Source organism: Micrasema longulum, unplaced genomic scaffold (assembly GCF_059751315.1).
Source record: "Micrasema longulum isolate JH-2025_06_02 unplaced genomic scaffold, ASM5975131v1 h1tg000595l, whole genome shotgun sequence".
NCBI lineage: Eukaryota > Metazoa > Arthropoda > Insecta > Trichoptera > Brachycentridae > Micrasema > Micrasema longulum.
The window spans coordinates 1,144,324-1,166,023 of record NW_028277791.1 but is presented as its reverse complement, the minus strand read 5'-3'; the positions used below and the strand labels follow the sequence as shown (position 1 = coordinate 1,166,023).

At 31.3% G+C, this 21,700-nt stretch overlaps 1 protein-coding gene across 1 annotated transcript in view; it reads right to left on the bottom strand.

The window, feature by feature from the left end:
- LOC148280318 (uncharacterized) overlaps positions 1 to 21,700 on the bottom strand; it is a 223,049-nt gene that overhangs the window by 45,546 nt on the left and 155,803 nt on the right. Inside the window, exon 3 of the mRNA XM_088228569.1 lies at positions 6,447 to 6,657. Within this exon, the coding sequence (XP_088084695.1) occupies positions 6,447 to 6,657 (211 nt within the window). The remainder of the gene's footprint in view (positions 1 to 6,446; positions 6,658 to 21,700) is intronic.

Below are 21,700 nucleotides of genomic sequence, written 5' to 3'. Positions count from 1 at the left end.
TTGGGATCTGAACTGACTGGAACTGTCGATGATTCGTAAGTTTGAAGGCAATTGGTTCCAGGCAGAGGGCCGACGGCGGCAAAAGCACGATCTCCAATTCTAGTGTTTGGGGAGCGCCGGATTTCGACAAGTTTTCCTCTTCCTGAATCAAATGCTGACCTAAGAGTAGATTTCCTTTGACATGTATTTTCCCTTATACAAAGGTCCGATAGGTATTTTGGAGCCATTTAATGAAGGGATTTAAATACTGTCCAGCACAGCTTGTATTTTATTTTCTCTGGGTTTTTTAACCAGTGCAAATCTCGAAGATGTTGTGAGATGTGAGAATATTTTTTTACTCCCGTAATAAGCCTTGCTGCTGAATAATAGAAAATAACAGGCCAGTTGCTATTCTCTCTGCTCCGGCCAAAGTGTTCGAGTCATTCTTACATAACTTCATCTCATCAAAAGTGAACCTTCTTTTAGTTGACAAAAAGCGTGGATTCAAATATGGACGTGTAACTGAATTTGATCTTGTGGTATTCTTGCAATGGTATTTTATCTTTTTAAACTATTATTTTACTCTAAGGTCAAGTGATGTATTTAACTATCATGTTATTTTAACTTTAATTTACCCTAACATCGAGAATTGAGAGTATTTGATTCAATATTTTTTGATGAAAGATTTAAAAAGTATACGTTTGATTTATTTAACGTTTTTAACAGTTTGTATCCGGAAGCGTGTAAACACGTGATTATATAACCAGGCGTTGTGTCCCGGTCCCGCGTTTTCACGTGGTTTACCAGCTGTCTAAAAAAATGCATTTTATTGACATCTAGTGACTTTTATTATTACTTTTATGCTGCTGGTAAACCACGTGAAAACACGAGACCGGGACACAACGCATGGTTATGATAATCACGTGTTGACACGGCTCTGGGAAACAAAGCACAAAAAAAATGAGTGAGACTCTGTATATGCGCGAACATTGCAATGCGCAATGTGGCTCTCCATCAAGGCCAATGTTGGCAAAACTATCAGACAAAAATGACTAATTTAATTGTTTTTAAATAAATTTGAGATGTTTCAATTGATTTAACCCAGCATTTTCATTATTATGACACTTTTAAAAAACCCTTCACAAAGCATTAAATTTCAGAAAAATGGGCCGGGCACAGGGTAAATTCTATGTTTATTCGACCGGTGCTTAAAGTGTTAAGAAAGAGAGAGAGAGAGTTATAGACAAAACTGAATATTTAAAAAAAAAATGTAAATTTATTTATAATTAAATGGCTTAAAATCATTTTTCATTCATTTTACTGTTAAGCCTTTATAGGTTATTATTTTATAATAATACTTTAAAAAATACAATCTCAGGGACAAAATATTATTAGAACTATTTATCATTTTACGTTTTTTTTTTTAATGTTTTCCTTAAAAAAATCTAGTGGTTTCATCATGTTAGCCATTTAATGAAAACGTGTGTAAATAAAAAACAAACTTTTCGCCGAACGAAATTTCACATTAGCGTATTTATTCAGAATACAATCATTAAGAGTGAATAGAAATGAACGTGATTTTATAAGATTAGGGAATCAGAAGATTTGATCGCAAAATAATTTGAACAATCAGAATCTTGAAGACATTGAATTTAAAGAAGGAATGACAAAGTTTTGTGAATTCAATGACAGGTCATTACTATAATCTCTTTCAAGGTGTTACAAGTATCAAAGTAAACCAACTTTAGCATTCTTGATCGGCATTCAGAATTGAAACGTCATTGGAAAGTTTTGAAAGTTATTTGGTAAATGTATTAATCGCGATTAAAATGCGCCTAATTAAAATAAAATATACGTTCAATATTTTACTGAAGTTTTTAATTATATATTAATATATATTATAATTATATTATACCTAAATATGTATTTCTAGCCTTTCGTTGATGTATAGGTAATGAAATGTCTACTTTTTGGTGTGGTTGGTACGATTGCTCACCTTATGACATAAAACGTTTCTCAAAAAAGCTTTTTTTTTTCACCGTTATGTTTTATTCCTTACATCTGAATAAGACAAATTATTTTACAAACTAAAAAAAATTTGAATAAAAAGGAAATTCCGTTCTGTATCATTAAAACTTTAGTTGTTTGGCACGTCAACAGGAAAAAGTAATATGTGACGTGATCACTTCTTCACCATTTTATCTCAAATGTAGGTCAGGCAAGGATCTGTCTTCTGCCCTTTTCAATATATTCATGGATGATCACACAAAGCTCCTTAATTGAACTGTCGGAGGTCTGATGTCATGTAAATGGCGTTTGTGCTAACAATATTAGTGCAGATAATATGGTATTTTGACTGCATCTATATTAACGGGATGCTATTGTTTTTCAAAATTTGCGAAAAAATTACAAACGACCACAATGTGATGTACGCTGCAAAAGTCGGATATTTTCGTATTTTTAACGAACACCGACATTTTTTTTAATTTATGCGGCCACTACCTGTATTCCTAGATAACAAAATTTCATTTTTTCAATTGAAAAAGGTCAAAATTAACAGAAAAAAAATACATAATCAAACACAATAAACCGCGGAACTGGCTTGTTAGCAGGTTTCTTATAACTAAAATAACTCTCAACTTAAGGGCGGGTAGATGTTGAAATGAAATTAAACAAGTTGTGTGAGGTTTTAAAAAAAACCTTTTCTTGTTTAAAAGGCCCATATGTGCCATTTAGTCAAAAATATGACATCGTTTTAATGCCCGCCTCAGCTTTTTACGGTGGCACAAATCCGAGTGGTCCAATTTCTAATGACGCTTCTGCGTAAATCCCGCTGAATTTGAGCGATGGCCTGTGGTATTTTTTCCTTTAGGGCATCGGTCGATTGTGGTTTATTTGCATAGACCTGTGACTTTATGAAACTCTACAAGAAAAAGTCTAATGGGGGTCAAATCGCATGACCTTGGTGGCTAATTCAGATCAGAGAGAATACTGTAACGGACGGCACAGTATTTTCTGATTACTGATTACAAGGACGAAAATGTTCACAATTGTAACGTATGCAGAACACGCCTTTTTACAGTGTATTATCGAGGTGAGGAAAATTTTACTTACATCGTATGCAACCTTCATATATACCGCGGAATTATGAAAAAATCATACTCCAGCAGCGTAAAATAAGCTAAAAGTCATATATAACTATGAAAAAGGGCAATTTTTTGGATTACCCGAGTATTTTAATAAAAATTATATTAATTTGTTATAAACAATATTTTGAGTTTGTCCAAATTTTTGTAGACAAGGACTGGATTCAACTCCCTCCCACTCAAAATATTGTTGATAAATTACCTGGTCCATGAAGAAGTATAGAAATCGAAAAAATAATATTTTCAGGCGTTGCCCAGTATGTAGGTGAAATAATTCAATTAGATGAATCTCACCCGCATAAATAAAGGTTTCAGCTCTTTAACTTCACAAACATCAACAGATAAAAGAATTGAAGGAATATAGATGTTCAAATATGGGCAGAATGGTGAATGTTACACAGTGTGTAAAGTGGCCACTTAAACCAGCCATTGACAGGTCATAAGCCCTGTAGATGCCTAGATTTCTATATTACCTTGTCTTAAATGTTCTTCATCTCTGTTGTAATATGTTAATTTGTTATTAGTTAAAAATACATTACAGTTATACAGTTCATAAGACAATGTCTATGAATTTTCACCGACAGTTATCTAGAGAAAGACCAAATAACTCTTGGATAACTCAATGTTTGAAAATCTTCGAGAGAAACAGCCTGTGTCAAAGTGATATCCAGAATCGAAGATTATATAGCCTTAGAACAAGAAAAGCCGATACCAACGGCCTACCCAGTCTGATGAATGAGTTGATGATGAAGAAGAATGCTGTTGTTAGATGTGCAAACAGCATATCTATAACCGTTATGTTTTAAAAGACTGTCACTGTCGTATAGGATTAACATAAAATTAGTTAATTATATTCTTACTTGTTTAGTGGAGTCATTATTTTGAGATCTTTTGTAAAATAATTGGTCTTTTTATAACTAGTATAAAAAGTGTTTTTTTTTACATATTTAAAAAGAGATACTGTTTTAAATGAAAATCTAGTTTATATCCTAATAAAATGATCGAAAAAAAAACAAACTAATCAACCTTTTACCCGAGGCACTGGCTTTGTGGTTTTACAAAAAAATGCAAAAAAAATCGTTTCAAACTAATGAAGAAATAAATAGTTTCATATTTGAGTTTATATGAATATTAAGAAGTTTGCCGTTTTCTAAAGCCAATTTTGATTTTTTTAAAAAGTGTTTCTTCGTTTTTTTCTTTATGTTAAACATATAAAAAAACAAATTCGCATATACGAGTATGCAGGTTTCGTAAAAAATATGAACACGTTGTTTTAAATTATTGATTAAATTACTACAAAGCGTAATTAAAAAACTAATTGAATATTATAAAAAATCTACCTTTAAAGATAATGCTTGACCGCCGGCTATTTAAAAAAATTATAAAATACACTTGTTTATCTCATGAATGAACAAACATATTTAAAAAAATACAAACGTTTTTTAATATTTTAAAATTAGAATAAAAATAAATAAATTATATAATAATAAAAATAGCCGGTTATCTACGTAAAGATTATCTATTACAATTTTTTGGTAATAGGTTTCCCAGGATTGTGTGTTGTTTGCGTATCTAGGTATAACCTGTTTAAGGCAGACACGCTTGAGTTTTCAATAAGACTTTTTTAATTATGTACAAATATAATTTTTTTTTTCGCATTGAATATTTTTAACGGTGTGAAGAATCAGATTTTCTAACCTGCCTTGAATGTATCAATGTGTTGATTAAGACTATTTTACGAATAATATTAATAAAGTTTGTAATTCTGTGAATAATAATATTAATACAATTTATCGACGCCGATTATAAGATTTACTTCTCCATATAAATATTTGTTACCTATTCTGATATTTAAAAATTGTAATTAATGAGAAAAAGTGTTTTTTTTTTGTCAACGTGGCAATGACTGTTCTTTTACTGGGAAAAAAATCAACAAGATAAATACAAATGATACAATTCGGGTTTTTACAATTCTTTTACCAAGAACATAAAGTGATTCGATGCCTAGTTATGCCTAGGCGGCCTCCGTGGTGTAGTGGTCAAGACGCTTGACTCACGCACGGAAGGTTCCGGGTTCGATTCCCGGTGAGATCACAAAAATTAAAAATGTGATTTTTCTCAAGCCTGGGTGCTCTGTGATGTAATTCACCACTGTAATTAGGCCTCCTGGCCTGTTGTGGTGCAAAAAAAAAAAAAAAAAAAAAAAAAAAAAAAAAAAAAATTTTACACCAATGACACCCTTAAATGTATAATTATAAATCAATGCAAATATTATAAATATACTCACTTACACAACAACAACAACAACAAACCATCACGCCGTTTCCCCGTAAGGGTAGGCAGAAAGGATAGAACGCCACATCACTCTATCTTTGAATACAGATCTCGCTTTCTCCACATACATACATCTTCAGATGCACGCTCGCCGATTATTTCGACTTTTGACATGTCTATCTTAAAGTATTTGTAGGACTTGGTCATGCCATGTCTTTCATCCATCAACATTTGCATTGTAAATATTCTTAGCCGTTCTTTTGACTGTAACTGTACAAGGCTTATTTTACTATAAAAACTCTATTTATACGCTAGAAATTGGAAATATTGATAATTGATTCCGGTTAATTACTGTTATGCGCCAAATATACCAAAAAACAATAAAATCGCCTACGATTTAAATTTGAATAACGTTTCAAGAAAAATAAATTTACTATTTTAAATGAAGTCGTAATAATATTTTTTACGAGCATAAAAAAACGTTTTATTTATTTATTTTCCTTGTCATCCAGGCTTATTTCTTCCCTATTTGTGAGCATGTACTAGGGCTGCAGAAATGAAAAGCGATGGGCGATATCTGAATCATAGTTTTCGGTTATTGCGTTTTTACCCCCATTTAGGTTTATATCTCCCTGATATACGAGCAGATCGTGACGCGACCTATCGTACCCTGACATGGATGGAAAAAAAGTAAGTTCTAGAAAATGTGATGCTTCTCCCTAAATGTGAGCAATAAAATGGGGTTTACCCTATTCAGAAAATATTTGAGGGTATTTTATAAAATAAAATGTCAATTTTATGGTCTTCTTTTAATTTTAACATTATATCGGCAATACATATTATTCTATTTACAAAAAAAATAAAGCTGAAAAATGTTTAACGGCACACTGAAAGCTAGAGATAAGAAAAAAAGAAAGGATAAGAAAAGAACCTTGTGCACTGAAATTTTTAAAAAGTGTGGATAATAATTTTTAAAGAAAAGTTTTTTACAATCATTTTCAACTACCAGGAAACCATAAAAAGTAATTATTTAAAAAGGTGTCTTACCTTCAACGTTCAGCATGATTGCCATATTGATCTTGGGCTCTGTGTTGACCTGGCACTCGTAGATTCCTGAATCCCTGGATTGGACGTACTCTATCCTCAAGTTCCAGTCGTCTGAAGATTCAGGATGAATAACTCCAAATCTTCCATCACCAGTGTAAGTAAAAATGTGTGATGTTAGAATGTGAAGGTCGCGTTTTCTCATCCAGGAAACCTGAAAATATAAAAAAGTGCTGTATTATAAATGACATCGTAAACATGAGAAAATATTTTTATTGACATAACGGATATTCAATAGATTATATATTTTATGGGATTGATTTCGGGTCGAGAGTTTCAAGATACTAGTAGTTAATTAAAATTAACTATTTTGTTTAATTCAATAAATGTTCTTAATATGAAATATGAGTAATCGAATGTACTTAAAATTGATTTATAACGAAATTTCGTGGTAAATAATCTAAGTGGTATAATTTATTGAATCAGAATAAACTTTGTGAAACAAAATAATTATACATAATTTTTTTATACACTTTTCTATAAGACCACTTGAATTTATTTTGAGACTCTTATAGTTTTTGAAAGCACAAACCTTTCCTTCTACCGGTGTAGTACACAGACAAAGTAGTTGTAGTTTATAACTACACCTGTAGATGGAAAGATCTGAGCGTTTCAAAACAAGTAGTGCTTCAAAATAAATTCAAGTGGTCTTAAAACAAAGTGCTTTATTTATTGTATTTAATCTAAGTGGTTTATTACATCAACATTAAACAAATTTTGTAAAATTATTTTTAGGTAACCGTCGTTTTGTTTTATTTATGTATGTATGTAGTATTTTCCGTCACACATACACTATATTGACGAAAGTGAGCCCTTAAATTTGCTGGAGATAATTTTATTGTAGATAAAATATAAATTTAATGTAAGGTAGACAAATAAAAATATTGTTTTATCATTCAAATTCCTTTAAAACCGTTTTCCCTAAAATAAAACGTCACAATGGCACAAAACTAAAATATAATCTACCTAAAAATAATGCCAATATTAAAGGGTGTTTATGGCTTTCACAACAATGGTAAATAATATGTTTATCTAACAAAGTATACTCTCTTATTCCCGTTCCATTTAGAAATCAGGAGCACATAGCTTTACCGTGGTGGCTCACTCGACCTTAATTTCCGGTCACGTCATGTCTTTCCTTGCCGACCAAAACCTTTTCGGGTATGGTTTATGTTGCTTTTAGTATCATTTGTTTGGATGCATTAATTTATCTACATCAACTTCTGTCCTCCTGGTAGATTTTTCGACTCGATGGGTGGTTTGAGTTGTGAAATCGTCTACCCATGACGCGGTTAGCTTATTTTGGAGATGAACTTCGCTGCTAAGCGAGAAAATCTCATTTGTGAAGTTAAATCACCCTTTTAATGTTCACGATAAGAGGACGCATAAAATATAACTGAATGGTATTACATTACGTTAATGGTAACAAAGTGAATAAATACATTTTCGATTTGAATAGAATAAAGGTCTCCTAAAACTTTTTTTAAGTAAAAAAGAATTCATTTTTTTAACTTTGTTCTTTGAGAGATATTAAAAATTAAATAATGAAAACAAGCAAAAAGGATAAATACTTTTAGATTTGTTTTTACTGAAACTTTCACTCAAGGTATGTTTTCTCTGTTTAATTTTAGTGCAAAAATGTATGATATATATTAAAAATGTTAAAACAAAATTAATTATTCGATATTACAAAATATTTTTTCATAAAACCTACGCCGAAAAACCTACACAGAAAATTTTATGTTCTGAGACCTAAGACATTGATTGAATGATGAGTAAACGACTTTGGTGCGCTTATCAAACAATTCATGATTTTATAATTTTTTCTACGTTTATTGATTAATATTTCTTAAATACACGTAAACTATCCAGATAAATTGTATGCCAAATTATTTGTAAGTTGAAGTTTGGTTCAAGAAATAGGTATATATTTCGATAGATTAACAATTCCAACTTACACCTATCGCAAATTCTGTTTCTCTGGTATTCAAATATAATTTACCAGGATAGTAGAATCGATTATCCCGACGATCACTAAACCATCCCAAATAATTCAAGGAGAATGGGTTTCCTGCCAACTTCGCTGAAGTCATGCGTTAGATTAATTAGACTCCAAGGAAAACTTGTCCGAGGACTGTTAGTACGATGCACCAACTGAATTCTGATTCAAAAGCATCTTTGTCTTGTTTAATTAATCGTTAGCAAGTTAAGAGAACGAGTTTTAATTCTAACTGTAGAACGAAACAACTTACTATTGGAAAAAAATATACAAATCCTTTTTAGCTAAGAAAACAATGAAAAAACAATCTATGCACCCTTGGTCTCACAAATTCTCAGACTAATAAACGTACCTCTAGATAAAATCACACTAGAAAAAAAATTAAATACAATTAAAATCACAGCCTTAAATAATGGATTTGAAGAAATTAACCTTTCCCCCACTAAGCATCCAAAAATTACACATGATCTAATCGGGGGGACCAAACGACCCCAGCGTCCACTTGTATATGGCGTCAGGAGAATAAAACGTTGGAAGTGTTAATGACCATGCAATAATTTATTCATGTTTTCGCGTACACATATTTGACTCATTCGTGTATTTTATTCATTTTTGTTAGTTTGCCGAATGCTTATGTACATAAAGTGAAATTGACCCTTGTATCATTTACGTATAAAAAAAAACAACTTTTTCAAAATTTAAAAACAAAAACAGAAAAATGCTTATTTCTTTTAATTTCACGTTTGCAAAAAATATACTGCAAATAGCTTTGATAATACTTGAGTTATCAAATTAAAATCGGCCTATGGGGGATTAAAATCCCCTCTTCGGTCCGGCTAGGTTTACAAAATAATAAACGGAAAAACATACAAAAGTTGTTTTTACTTAATATATCCTCATATCAAAGTCAATTTATGTACGAGTTTACTTGCATAGAATTTAAGTCCAATTTTCTTAAAGATTTCCAATGTTTTAAAACAATATGGAATAAACGTAGCCTTCAAAACAAATAATGATAACGGAGCTATATAAAAAAACTCTAGAGACATGCAAAATGTTTTTAAGAACAATAGAATTTACAAACTGGAATGTAACGACTGTAATGCAGCTTAAATGGAGCAAACTGGACGCTTTTTCTTAACCAGATATTCAGAATACATATGATAATTTAAAAATAAAATACAAGATTCTCAATTTGCCTATCACTTAATTCAGAATATTCAAACTCATATCGCAAATAAACCAATTCCATTACATGTTGAAAGCAAAGGGCGTTAACTTAATATATACTTGAACAATTGGAATTTAATAAATATCTTAAGAACCCTAATTTAAAAATAATAAATGAACAAACCAACCTAATATCTTCACCACTTTTAAACATATTATTATTAGACTGTTATTTTTCACTGTGTCCCTTTATGTACACGCTTGTACGATGCGTTATTAATAGATAAATCGTTTTAGAATTAATTTTAAAAAAATTGAAATTTAAAAAAATATTAATATTGTGTAAAAATACACATATGTTTGTATTAATTTCTTCATAATATTTCATTCATGTATTTATTTTGAAAAGACCACCAACCTTTTGTCGTATTATAAGTATAGTTTCCACAACAATTATCAAAAGATATAAAAAAATAAAGCTTCGTTAATTACCTCACAATACATACATGTTTGACAATAAATACTTACTTTGTTATATTTTTTTCCGTAATTCAAATATGAATACCTCAATTCCTCATTATTTATTTAACACTTTACCTTGTCTTTAGCTATTGGTTTTTCCCACAATTATGATAAATGTACATGCTATACAAAATAAGATTAATTTAAAATTTTAATTAAATACCTTGAATTTAATAACTAAACAAAGATATTCAATCTATATGATCTTGACAGTTGTTTAAAAATGCCCTAAAAAGGCAAAACAATTGTCACGAAATAAAATAAAGTGTTCAGTAGACTCAAATCAGTGTTTGATTTTTTTCATCATATAAGTTTAAAAAAACAAACACTGAATAAGATTCGTTATATACAAAATTACAAAACCTGGGAACTTAAATGCAAATGGAAACCAATCCGGTCATCAGGATTCCAGAAGTACCGGAAGGATCTATGGTTACCGCATCATGCATACTGCAAAGCAAATCTCGGACGTGTAACTATCCCGCAAAGTGCTCCTCTATGTTTACATGTGTTCCTGATACATCTTGCTCGGCCAGCGAAGGCAGGATTTGTGGTCTGGGAACTGTCATAAGCTGACACTGAGAGAGAAATGCCAGGAGAACAGGAAATAAGTTGTCAGAAGGTACGAGAGGTCAGCCAAAATGGTTATAATATTTTGAAAGCTCGGTATAAATGCTTATTTGAATACGTTTTAATATTATTTTTCTATAAACTTTTAAGACATTTTTGGTTTAACATGACGATATAGCGCTAAAATTATATTCTAAGTACTATTTTGAAAGAATTATTGTGTATATACCTCAATATTAAAAATAAATATCTTTTGGACATATATTTGTAATTTATTTTATAAAGAAAGACAAAATGTGTTACTGAAATAAACAAGTTAATTTTTTTTAAAACAAATCCAACATTTGAGATTTAAAATCAAAATTTAAACTAAGCAGTGAAATTATAAGGTAAATTTTTACAACATTATGTTTCCTTACTAGAACTTTCAAGACGTAAATATTTTTTATCGTCAAATGTAAAATCATTAAAAAAATATGAATTTTTCATTATAAATAATTTTGTTGCGTTTATTTTTATCAAATTTAAGAGGTTTTTTAAGGAGAAACTGCACATTTTAATATTATGCCTGTGAATGAAAGTAAGATGTTAATTGTAAAAATGTATACAACTTGCAATGTAAAAAATAAAACTAAAAAATAAACTAAAAAATAAAACATTCGGTTACAAAGTTACATTACGCGATTGTTCACGTCAATACAAATTCAAATTGCATTTAAAAAAAAATTAATTAAATTTAAATAAAAATAAAATGTGTACCCGGAGCACAAAAGCTTACGTGAGTCAATGCAAAAGCACAGAATATCTTTGTATGTATTTCGTATTGTATTCTGCAGCATGTATAGACGTATTATTACGATGTCCGGCAACTCGTGGCCAAAATGTACGTGCGGATACAATAGCTACCTCTATTTCGTTTGAGACAGGACAGATGACGTGAATGTACTGTAGAATTGTATTGCAATAAGTTTCCTTTGTCATCGTATTTTTTACGTCGTGTGCACAACTTTTAAATTAGTGACGCTTGTCCAGACAGATTTATTCAATAATAATTTCTACATTGTCTACCGAAGTCTGTTAATTGGTACTAAAAAAAACTGTTTTATAACATAACTCAATGAGAACTTTACGCGAAGAAAATTTTTAACTTTAAGCAATTTTAAGTGTGAATATTTTAGAGTTTTTAGTATTATTTACCGCGTCCTCAAATATCAGGACCAATATTAGATTGTAAATATAGATTCTTCTTTTTCTGCAGCCTTATTCTCTCCACTGCTGGATAAAGGCCTCTTCCAAACGTCTCCATTCCTTCCTATCACCCGCTTTCATCATCCACGTTTTACCGGCAATAGAGGCAATGTCGTCGACCCATCTTTTCTGTGGCCTTCCAACACTTCTTTTGTTTGCCCATGGTCTCCACTTTACTATTCTGGGTGTCCACCTGCCATCATTTTGCCTCGCCAAGTGTCCTGCCCACTGCCATTTTAATTTCGCTGCACGATCCATGATATCCACGACTACGGTTCGGCGCCTTATTTCTTCATTTCTTATTTTGTCTCTTAGACATACACCGAGCATCTGTCTTTCCATAGATCGTTGCGTGCATTTTAATTTCTGGCTACTTTTTTGTATTATATACATGGTTTCTAGTCCGTATGTTGTCACCGGCAATATGCATATACTTGTCTTTTCAAGCATATAGGAACTTGTTTATTTGGGCAAAAGTTCGATTAAGAATACAAACATCTACATTGCAACGTATTAAGATTGATTATATTAGATTATTAACTTAAATTATTGTATAACTATTTATACATCGCACACGTGTTTATTTTTGTTTTAACATGTAAACAGAACGTACCAAATGAATGACGACTGTTGTTAATTTATTAACAGTTTTGTTATGTACAATGGGTTTATGTTTCATGTCATGACATGGGTTTCCAGTGACTAAAAATTGGTTGCACAAACACACTTTAGCATTATCCGTTATGATATATGACGAAGTAAACTCAAAATGGCCTCGAAATTTATTGTAATATCCAGGATCATAAGAAATCATTACCTTAATAAATATAATATAAGAATCGGGTTGTGGCCCTGTGGCTAGTGTCTCGGACTCACGGACCGAAGGTCCGTGGTTCAAGTCCCACTCTACCCCAACTCGATCCCCTTTTTCGCATAGTGAGTTATTTACAACTCGTTGAAAATGGCCCTCAAAATTTAATATTTGGGTAAGTCGTAAAAACGCAAATATTTCTTTTTAAAAAAATAAAATAATAATTATAAAAAAATACACACATTTTTAACCAAGCATAAAACAATAAAACCGCAATTACAGGAATTTCGATCGTGGACTAGACTTGACTCACCAAAAATTGGTCTGAGAAAAAAGTGTAAGGCAACAAATACAAAGAAAAACTTTCTTTAAAGGTAGATCTATTATTATCTCAGTAAAATGAGTTTAGGCGGATGAAAAATACAGTGCTGTGTGTGAAATAGAACCGGAATCATCGACGAGTGTTTTCAAGTCAACGGCTACTCTCAGGTAAAAATCCTAACAAAAAAAATAAAGTTAAAAAAAAAGCCCGTCTTATTTTGAGTGATCAACGCGTTTGCCTGCCAGTTTTAATGTTTCGATTCCTGGTAGAAGACTAATCACCTAACTTTCAAATTATTATAAAAATAAAACTGTGTTATTGGTGTTACACAATTTTATTATTTTTACAAGAACACTACTATAGTTTCGGGAGAGCACTCCTCCCATCGACGGGTGATTTAAAACTCGTTAGTTAGGAGTGCTCTCCCGAAACTATAGTAGTGTTCTTGTAAACGAATAAAATTGTGTAACACTTATAAAAAAGTTTTATTTTTTTATAATTTATAATGAAGTGTTACAAAGTGAATGCCGATTCAGTTAAAAAAATAAATTTAAAAAAACTTACAAAGGTTACAGATCACAAGAGTACATTGCATTTGGTGTTCTAATGTAGTGCCGTATGCACCATCGAGTTTAGATAGGGGATGATGATTTAATCATATATCCCACGTACTTATTGTGAAGATTAGATTTCTGATTGTGCTTGCTGTTATAGACGTTAGTACGTGGCCATCTAGTTCAGAAATGTCAAAGGTATAATGTTTTCCGTTACGATTTGACGTTTTGTTCGTTAGGGCATGACTGCGGACACTTGGCTCTAGGCACGTCCAGGGAAACGTGAGGCCAGACCCTGAGGCATACTCTTATACCCACCCTACCCAATGCCAGATCATATCTGTACCGCGCTCACTCCCACAAGGCGAATGACGAGGGAACGAGACGGCGAGTATGGAATATTGGCGGGAAAACTGACCCTCCCGCCACCATTGTGCAAAAGTTTCATTTGTAACTAAATAATATTATCCAGAAAGCAATATGAATTGTTATCATACTCATTTCAGAAGCTTTTGAACCGTAGTATTGATTTTAAATATGAATAACTATAATATTTCAATTAAAAATCATTTATTTATCAATGAAAAACACAAAGATCAGATTATGTTTCCAATGTATTTGTCTTTGTCCGAGAAAATATAGTGATGTGTTTGAAATAAATATATATTTGTCGACTTTGTGGTGTAATGGTCAGCGCGTTTGCCCACCATTCAAGATGATTCGGGTTCGATTCCCGACATGGTTGATATGAAATATTTATTTGAAAATTCACACTAGAATATTTCATAATCTCTGGACTGGTACCCGAAGCGTCAGATTGATTATCTTACCTTCATGTAACAAAAATGATCAAAATATGCTGAGATTAATGTACCAATACAGTGCCCTATGTACCATCTGGTGCGGAAAGGGAATAATTAATAATGAATGAATGTGTGATAAAAAACCTGGATCCTGGACTATTGTTTTGAATCAATGGCTGCTTTCATGTAAAAATCCTGAATAAGGAAATTGAGTGGATAATTGTAGTTTTTATAAATTATTTACTTAATGTTTACAATACACAATTTTATCGTAGAACCATTTTAATTTTTGTTTCATGTCTCGACTTATAAGAACATTCCATATTAAGTCGGGACTTTTCTTTATATCAATCGAAACATTTATTATTTACAAAACAATATGCGAAATAATCAAAACGATGTACAAAATAATAATAAAAAATATGCATAATATAAATTAACACCTGTCAAGAAGTGGATACAGATAGGTCATTTTATAATATGTAGAAATATGTAATTGATAATAAATAGAAAAAATGAATACAGAATTATTGAATAAAATAATAGTAGTAACAAATCTATATGGTAGAATATTTTATTTAATAAACAGAATAAAAAATAATTTTATGCTTCGATTAGCAAAAGTTAAATATATATTCACAAATTATTAAGCATCACTATTATTTTTTTTCAAAGATGATGGATGTATGTGAATAATAAAAAAGACAGCATCGATATTATATATATATTTATTCCTAAAGCAAGCCGTAGTGTAATGGGTGTGTTTTGTTAACTTCTTCAATACCTTGGGACTGTAAAACAAGGCTTTGCTTTTCCTCAAACGTGGTCAAAGAAAATGATAAACACTCGATTAAGCCATATACTTTACGTTCAAAGTGTCAATCCAGGAATCAAATGAAAGAACAAGAACTTTCGTTTTCCTCTCTTTAGCACTGGTTCCAGGATCTTAATCGATTGTTTTTCCAGGACTTTCCGAGATTTGATCGATCCACGCACGTCATCTTCGATCGATTTTTAAAATAGTTTTTTTCGCGTTTCGTTATAACACGTTACAAAGTATTGTTGCTCACTTCTGTTCTCATGTTGTCAATTTTGAAAAAAAAAAACCATTTAGCTTTGATTCTTAGAATGGTCGACGAAAAAAAATCAATTTTTCGAGTTTTACATAAAAATATACCAATTTCCAAAGGCTAGTATCCAAAGCATGAGGCTGATCACCTTACCTTCTGAAACACGCGATCAAAATGCGCTAAATTTATTCTACCAATTGACTGCCCTATGATTTCGATGCTATGATTTTAAACCATATTTATTTAAATTTTCAAATCAACGTCTTACGACAAATTGACGTCACGTTTAGTGCAATTTTATGAGTTTTTAATTAGCTCATTAATAGTGTGGGGACCAAAGAGTTGTTGTCTATGGCCACAGTACCCAATGGACATATAGAAAGGCGCGTAACACGTCACTCGCCCTTCTTTGTCTTCACCAGTATTCAAATTGACTCTAAAATATTATTTGTGTAATCTTTGTATTTTCGTGTGTTGAAATTGACCAAAAATTGTAAGTAACTTAGATTATTTTATTTTATATATGTGTTACGCGCTCTTATATAGGTCTATTGGGCACTGTGGCTATAGACAACAACTCTCTGGTCCCCACAATAGCTTATAATTTTTCATATATAAGGGTTAAAATTAAATTAACTTTTTATGATTTCCTTTCATTTTTCTTGTATCCAAAGTATTCGGGAGATATTATTCATTTTTTTACTAGGCAAATAAATAGCTTTAACTTGAAATATCGCAGTATATTTCAGAAAGTAATCTTTAAAAATGGTCAAGTCCAAAAATGTGTTTTTACTTATTTTTTCAGAATATTTTCGTACTTGCAATTTAAAAAATCAAATGTTTTAAATTGCCAAATTTCAAATAAAGTAAAGTCCCTCACTGTTCTGCTTCAATATTGAAACTACAAAAACTAAAAGTAACATTTATTCGAATTTCACAATCATTGTATGAGGATAAAATCATTTTTGAAGATTTATTCCTGATTGAAGGTATGTAGAATTTAAATAATAAATCACAAGAAGAAACAATAACGTATCCACTTTTGCATAAACTACATCAAAATATTCACAAAACAAATATTGCTGATTCATTTTTATATCAGTTTTAAAAACTAAAAACAATAATACTTGTGAAAAACACATTTTATTATATTTTATTATACAATTTTTGTAAGTGCAAGACCAAATTTATTTTGTCCCTTAGCTTAAGAAACAGACATAATTTTATTTGTGTTACGACTCTCAGGTGTCTACCTCAAATCTATTAAGTTATTGAAGAAAGTAGCTCCACATCGTTTACCGATAGACCGAAAGACAACGTTATAATATTATTATACAAATGTTAGAAATAATGTATTTAAGTCTAGTAGAGTCACTCTTGCTGATTTTTTAAAAGCGGCTATGAGAACTTTATTCTAGTTACGATGGATTTAAATGACTCTTTTAAAATTTATTTTCAAATTTAGTATAACTTTGCCATTTACATGGGGAAGACTGGTCATAAATGATACATCTCGAAAGTCTATTCACAATTAAAAAAATAATATAAAAAAACCACTGAACTTCCTCATTAAGTAACAAATAGTAGTCAACATGGAGATTATACGAGAATATCAGACAAATACCATTTACAACTACCTTAAACAAGACAAGAACAATCAAGACTAATGAACCAGGGACTGAAATTATACAATAAACTACCAGACAAAGCTAAACAAAAGACTCAGACAAACTTTTCAAAAGATGTAAAAAATATTTTTCTGAACAACAGAGAATGAATGAAAAATGTACATATTATTTTATGTAAAATGAATGTAATAATCCGTTAGGGTTAATAAATAAATTTTCAAATTTAAAAAAAATACACACATTGTAATTTGACCATATTTTCATCAGAAGTTATAAAATAATGAAACCACGTTCATTCGTGAAAATGACTATTCGCTTAAAGGGATTATTTTGAAAGACTCGCCCTATTGCAATAAACTAACAAATACTTGCATACCTAATTATGTTCCTATCGTTCCTACATCTTCATTTGATACTGGGAACAGAGTTGATATATCAATTGTAATGTTTTTCAGTATTATTTTGCTTTTGTGATCACCAGATAAGGAAGCCTACGCCCATAAGCATTTTTTATCATACACCACATTTTTCACTCATCCTTCCATGAGCCACACTTCACACTACATATGTCACAACAATGGAGATACCAACACAAATAGAGAGTCAAGTGTGATACATATACTCGTCACATTTACACAAAGAAAATAATAAAAAAAATGTGTGCGCAACAATAAACATAAATAAAAATAAATTAATATCTTCTGCAAAAAACATAAATGGTGATATTTATGTTTTGTGCCCATAGAAGTATTGGAAAATCAACAACCTTAGTATCCTGACGTTGGCAGCCGATCGGTTTCATTCTAGACTCAACTTCAAAATTGGAAACGTGCTTCCAATTCGAAGTCGTCTTTTGTTTTTTTTTAACAATTTCTTGTAACGTATTTTTTGTACGCTACATAAATTTCAACTGTTCGTTTAAAACTTTTAATACCTTTATTTTTTCGCATTGACTTGCAGTTTTGCAAATAAACGCTTGAGGAATACAAAATACCCGATTTAAGAGACACATTTCAAAAGAGACAATCAAATCGTTACCGAAAATAATTATCATCCTTTGTTCGCCCCAACACAATAACATGCAGCGTTTCTCTGTCGCATGAAAGCAAGATTATCAGTATTTTACTTCAGATACCAATCCAGGGATTACTTACGTAGTATCGAACTAGAGACCTCAAATATAGCAGGTAAACACGCTAGTCAATACACTAATAACTGTAACGTTTCAGCCATTTTGTGGCATTTTATAAATTTTTTTGACATGTTGAAAAACGAATATTTATTGAAAAAGCATTACAATGTACGACTGAATAGAGAAAAAAGTTTAATGTGCATTTTTTCAAATCGACATTTACTTTCTTTATAATTCCTGCAAGAGTAAACGAAATCTGACATAAGCCCTTTTAGATACAAGCCACATAAATATATAAGTTATATTTTTTTTGCTTTATTAAATTACGAAATTGCACTCAACATTTATTTATTTGTTTATTCTTTTTTTTCTATTTTAAACAATGATTATTAATACAAATAATGTGACTCAACTGGGGAGAAACTCGTGCCGAAATGTACGATAGTGGTGTTTTTTCATTAAATTTACTATGACCTGAATTTTAAAAGTAATGAGTATATATTTTTTTTATTTATTAAATGATAAACCCGCTAAGCCCCTATTTAAAGGCTTGTCAGCCGGTGGAAAGAAGAGATATGGAAAAAGGTTATAAAAAATACACCATAACACCCAGACCGATTGAGAACAAAATCTTTTTTTGAATTTCTTGTCACTAGCGGGAATCAAACCCACGACGCCAGTTTTACAGTTAGCCTTCTAATCAACTGCGCCACGGCGCCCTTCTATATATTTATTGAATTTTTTGTACATAGTGAAATTTATGCATTGGCGGGCTTATTGCCAATGGCAATTTCTTCCAACCAACCAATAAATTATAGTATTATTCTTATCATTCAAGTATCAGAACATATTCAATAGAGGATACATATTAAAAAGCTAAAGATATATGAAAATATAAATAAACGTATTTGTTTATAAATAACCTTAAATCAAAACTATTACTCAATGGGAAAGATAAAAAAAGAGGAAAGAGGAAAGGAGGAGAGATTAAAGAAGAGAAAGGAGATGTTTTTTTAGACGTGATTTAAACAGAGATAATGTAGTAACATCTTTGATGGTGGATGGAGATGATTCCACAGTCGAGCCGCACGGACACTATATGAGTTAGAGAAGAAAGAGTAATTGTGGATGGGTATTAAGAGAGTACCTTGAGAATTAAAACGAAGAGGTAATTCAAGATCTGATAAGCGTTGAAATTCACGCAGGTATATAGGAGCGTTAGGACTATGAAGTACATTGAACAGAAGTTAGAGGGAGTGATAGTCTCTTCACTGTCTAATTTTGAGCCATTTCAATTGCCTACGATAATCAGAAATGTGGTCGTATTTCCTTAGACCAAAAATGTACCTTATGCATCTATCCTGAAGTCATTCAAGTTAATCAAGTTGCTCATAGCTTAAATCAGTCTTGAAAACATCAGAGTAATCTAGAATGGGTAGTAGTAATGCTTGTACAAGAGTGCATTTAGTATTAATTTGTAAGAATTTTCGCAACCTTCTAAGTGAGTGTAGACTGAAAAATATTTTGCGGCCTAATTCATAAGTATAAGCTCGCCAGCATACGAGTATATTCGTATATACATATTAATTTTACATTTTGTACAAACATATTCAGTTTTCAAATATCATTATACTTAAAACATTATATCAAAATAAGTATTGTGCAAATATAGAGCCAATTCATATGCCGCTGTCCCAGGAAAATTGTCGAATGGAAAACACTCGTCAAGGATAAAGATTCTATTTTAGACATAAAAAGTTTCTTCTTTTTCAAGTATATTCAACATGGTAACAAATAAAATTTTCACATAAAATCAAGTATCCCACTACAGATCGTAATAATTAAAATACATTTGTTTATTTTAATAATTTAAATATGTAATTTGTCATTGTCTATTACTTCATTCTTTTCAGCAGATAACATTTTCTTTTTCTCGACATACAACAACTTGCTTCCCAATTTTTTTTCTTTTCAAGGTGCCAGAATTTAGAGTAAGCTACCTCTACACATAAAACTGCTCCTCAAGAGCCTATTTTAATTATTATGTGGCTGTCGCGTAACACTAGTCTACAAAGAACAAAAGACTTAATACATCCCACTTATTCATTAAAATAATAAATCGGATTTGGTAAGTACAATTTGAATAAACACACTGGATTTTAAAAAAAAAAATATTTATCCTTGTTGTGCAAAAAAATATTAAACGAATTAAAGTGATGCCAATACAATTATAAATTGGTATTACTGTATAAGAAAGAGCAGGACGATAGAACTCAAAACAAGGGATACAGAGACGAAGTTTTGTTTCCGGTGTTTACGTGAACAAAGAAAAAACAGTAGAAAAAATTCCTTCCATCAATGGGTTATTGGCAGTGAGCGGGAGTGTACGCTAGTTGAACCACTGGCGTAATGTTATTTTAAATTTATTTTGTTATTACAGGCCTAAATTATATTATCATCATCATCATAAGCTCGACAGCCCTGGGTGGGCCTTGAATCCACGAGTCTCCTCCACTCTTGCCAGTCTGCTGCACTTCCTCTCCAGTTCCTTGCTTAAAACATTGTTTCATCTGCGCTGATGCAGTCCAGTCGCTTTTTGGGCCCTTCTGGTCTTCGTCGTCCTTGTGGCACAGAGAGAGTTAGGCATTTTATGGAGTTTTCGTATTTTATTCTAATTATATGGCCAGCCTACCTCAAGCGTTCCACCTTGATGGAGTTAATTACATCAGGCGCTCGGTAGACATCGTATTTATTTATTATTTAAAAAAGTTATATTACATATTTTGTTATTTTTTTTATAAATTTTGCCGGCCTCATGGTGTAATTTTCAGCGCGTTTGCCTACCATGAAAGAGGTCTCGGGTTTGATTCCTGACAGAAATGATATAAAATATTTACTAAAAAGGGTGTTTTCATACTAGAATATTTCATTGTCCCTGGATTGGTACCTGAAGCGTAAGACAGATTACTTTACCTTCATGTAACAAAATTGATTAAGATACGCTGCGATTGGTGTACCAATCCAGTGTCCTATGCACCATTCGGTGCGGAAAGGGAATGATGATGATGATAAATTATGTAAAAGTAATTATTTTACAGAACGTCTCTCTTTTTTATTTTTTTCAAATGTCTGAACTCCAGAATATTCTGTATTTTGCTTGAAGTAACACGATGTTTTAACACCGCGCGTAAAATGATTTTTCAGCACAGTCTTTTAAGCGTTAAGAAACACCTGAAACATTTTTATCTACCCTAAAAACCTCAATCTCCCTTAATTTTTTTTATGTGTATTTTTTATTCCATTTATTTCCCGGATCTTCTTACTGTCCCCTTTCATACGTTTTGCCTGATCCCACTTTCTTTAAAAGG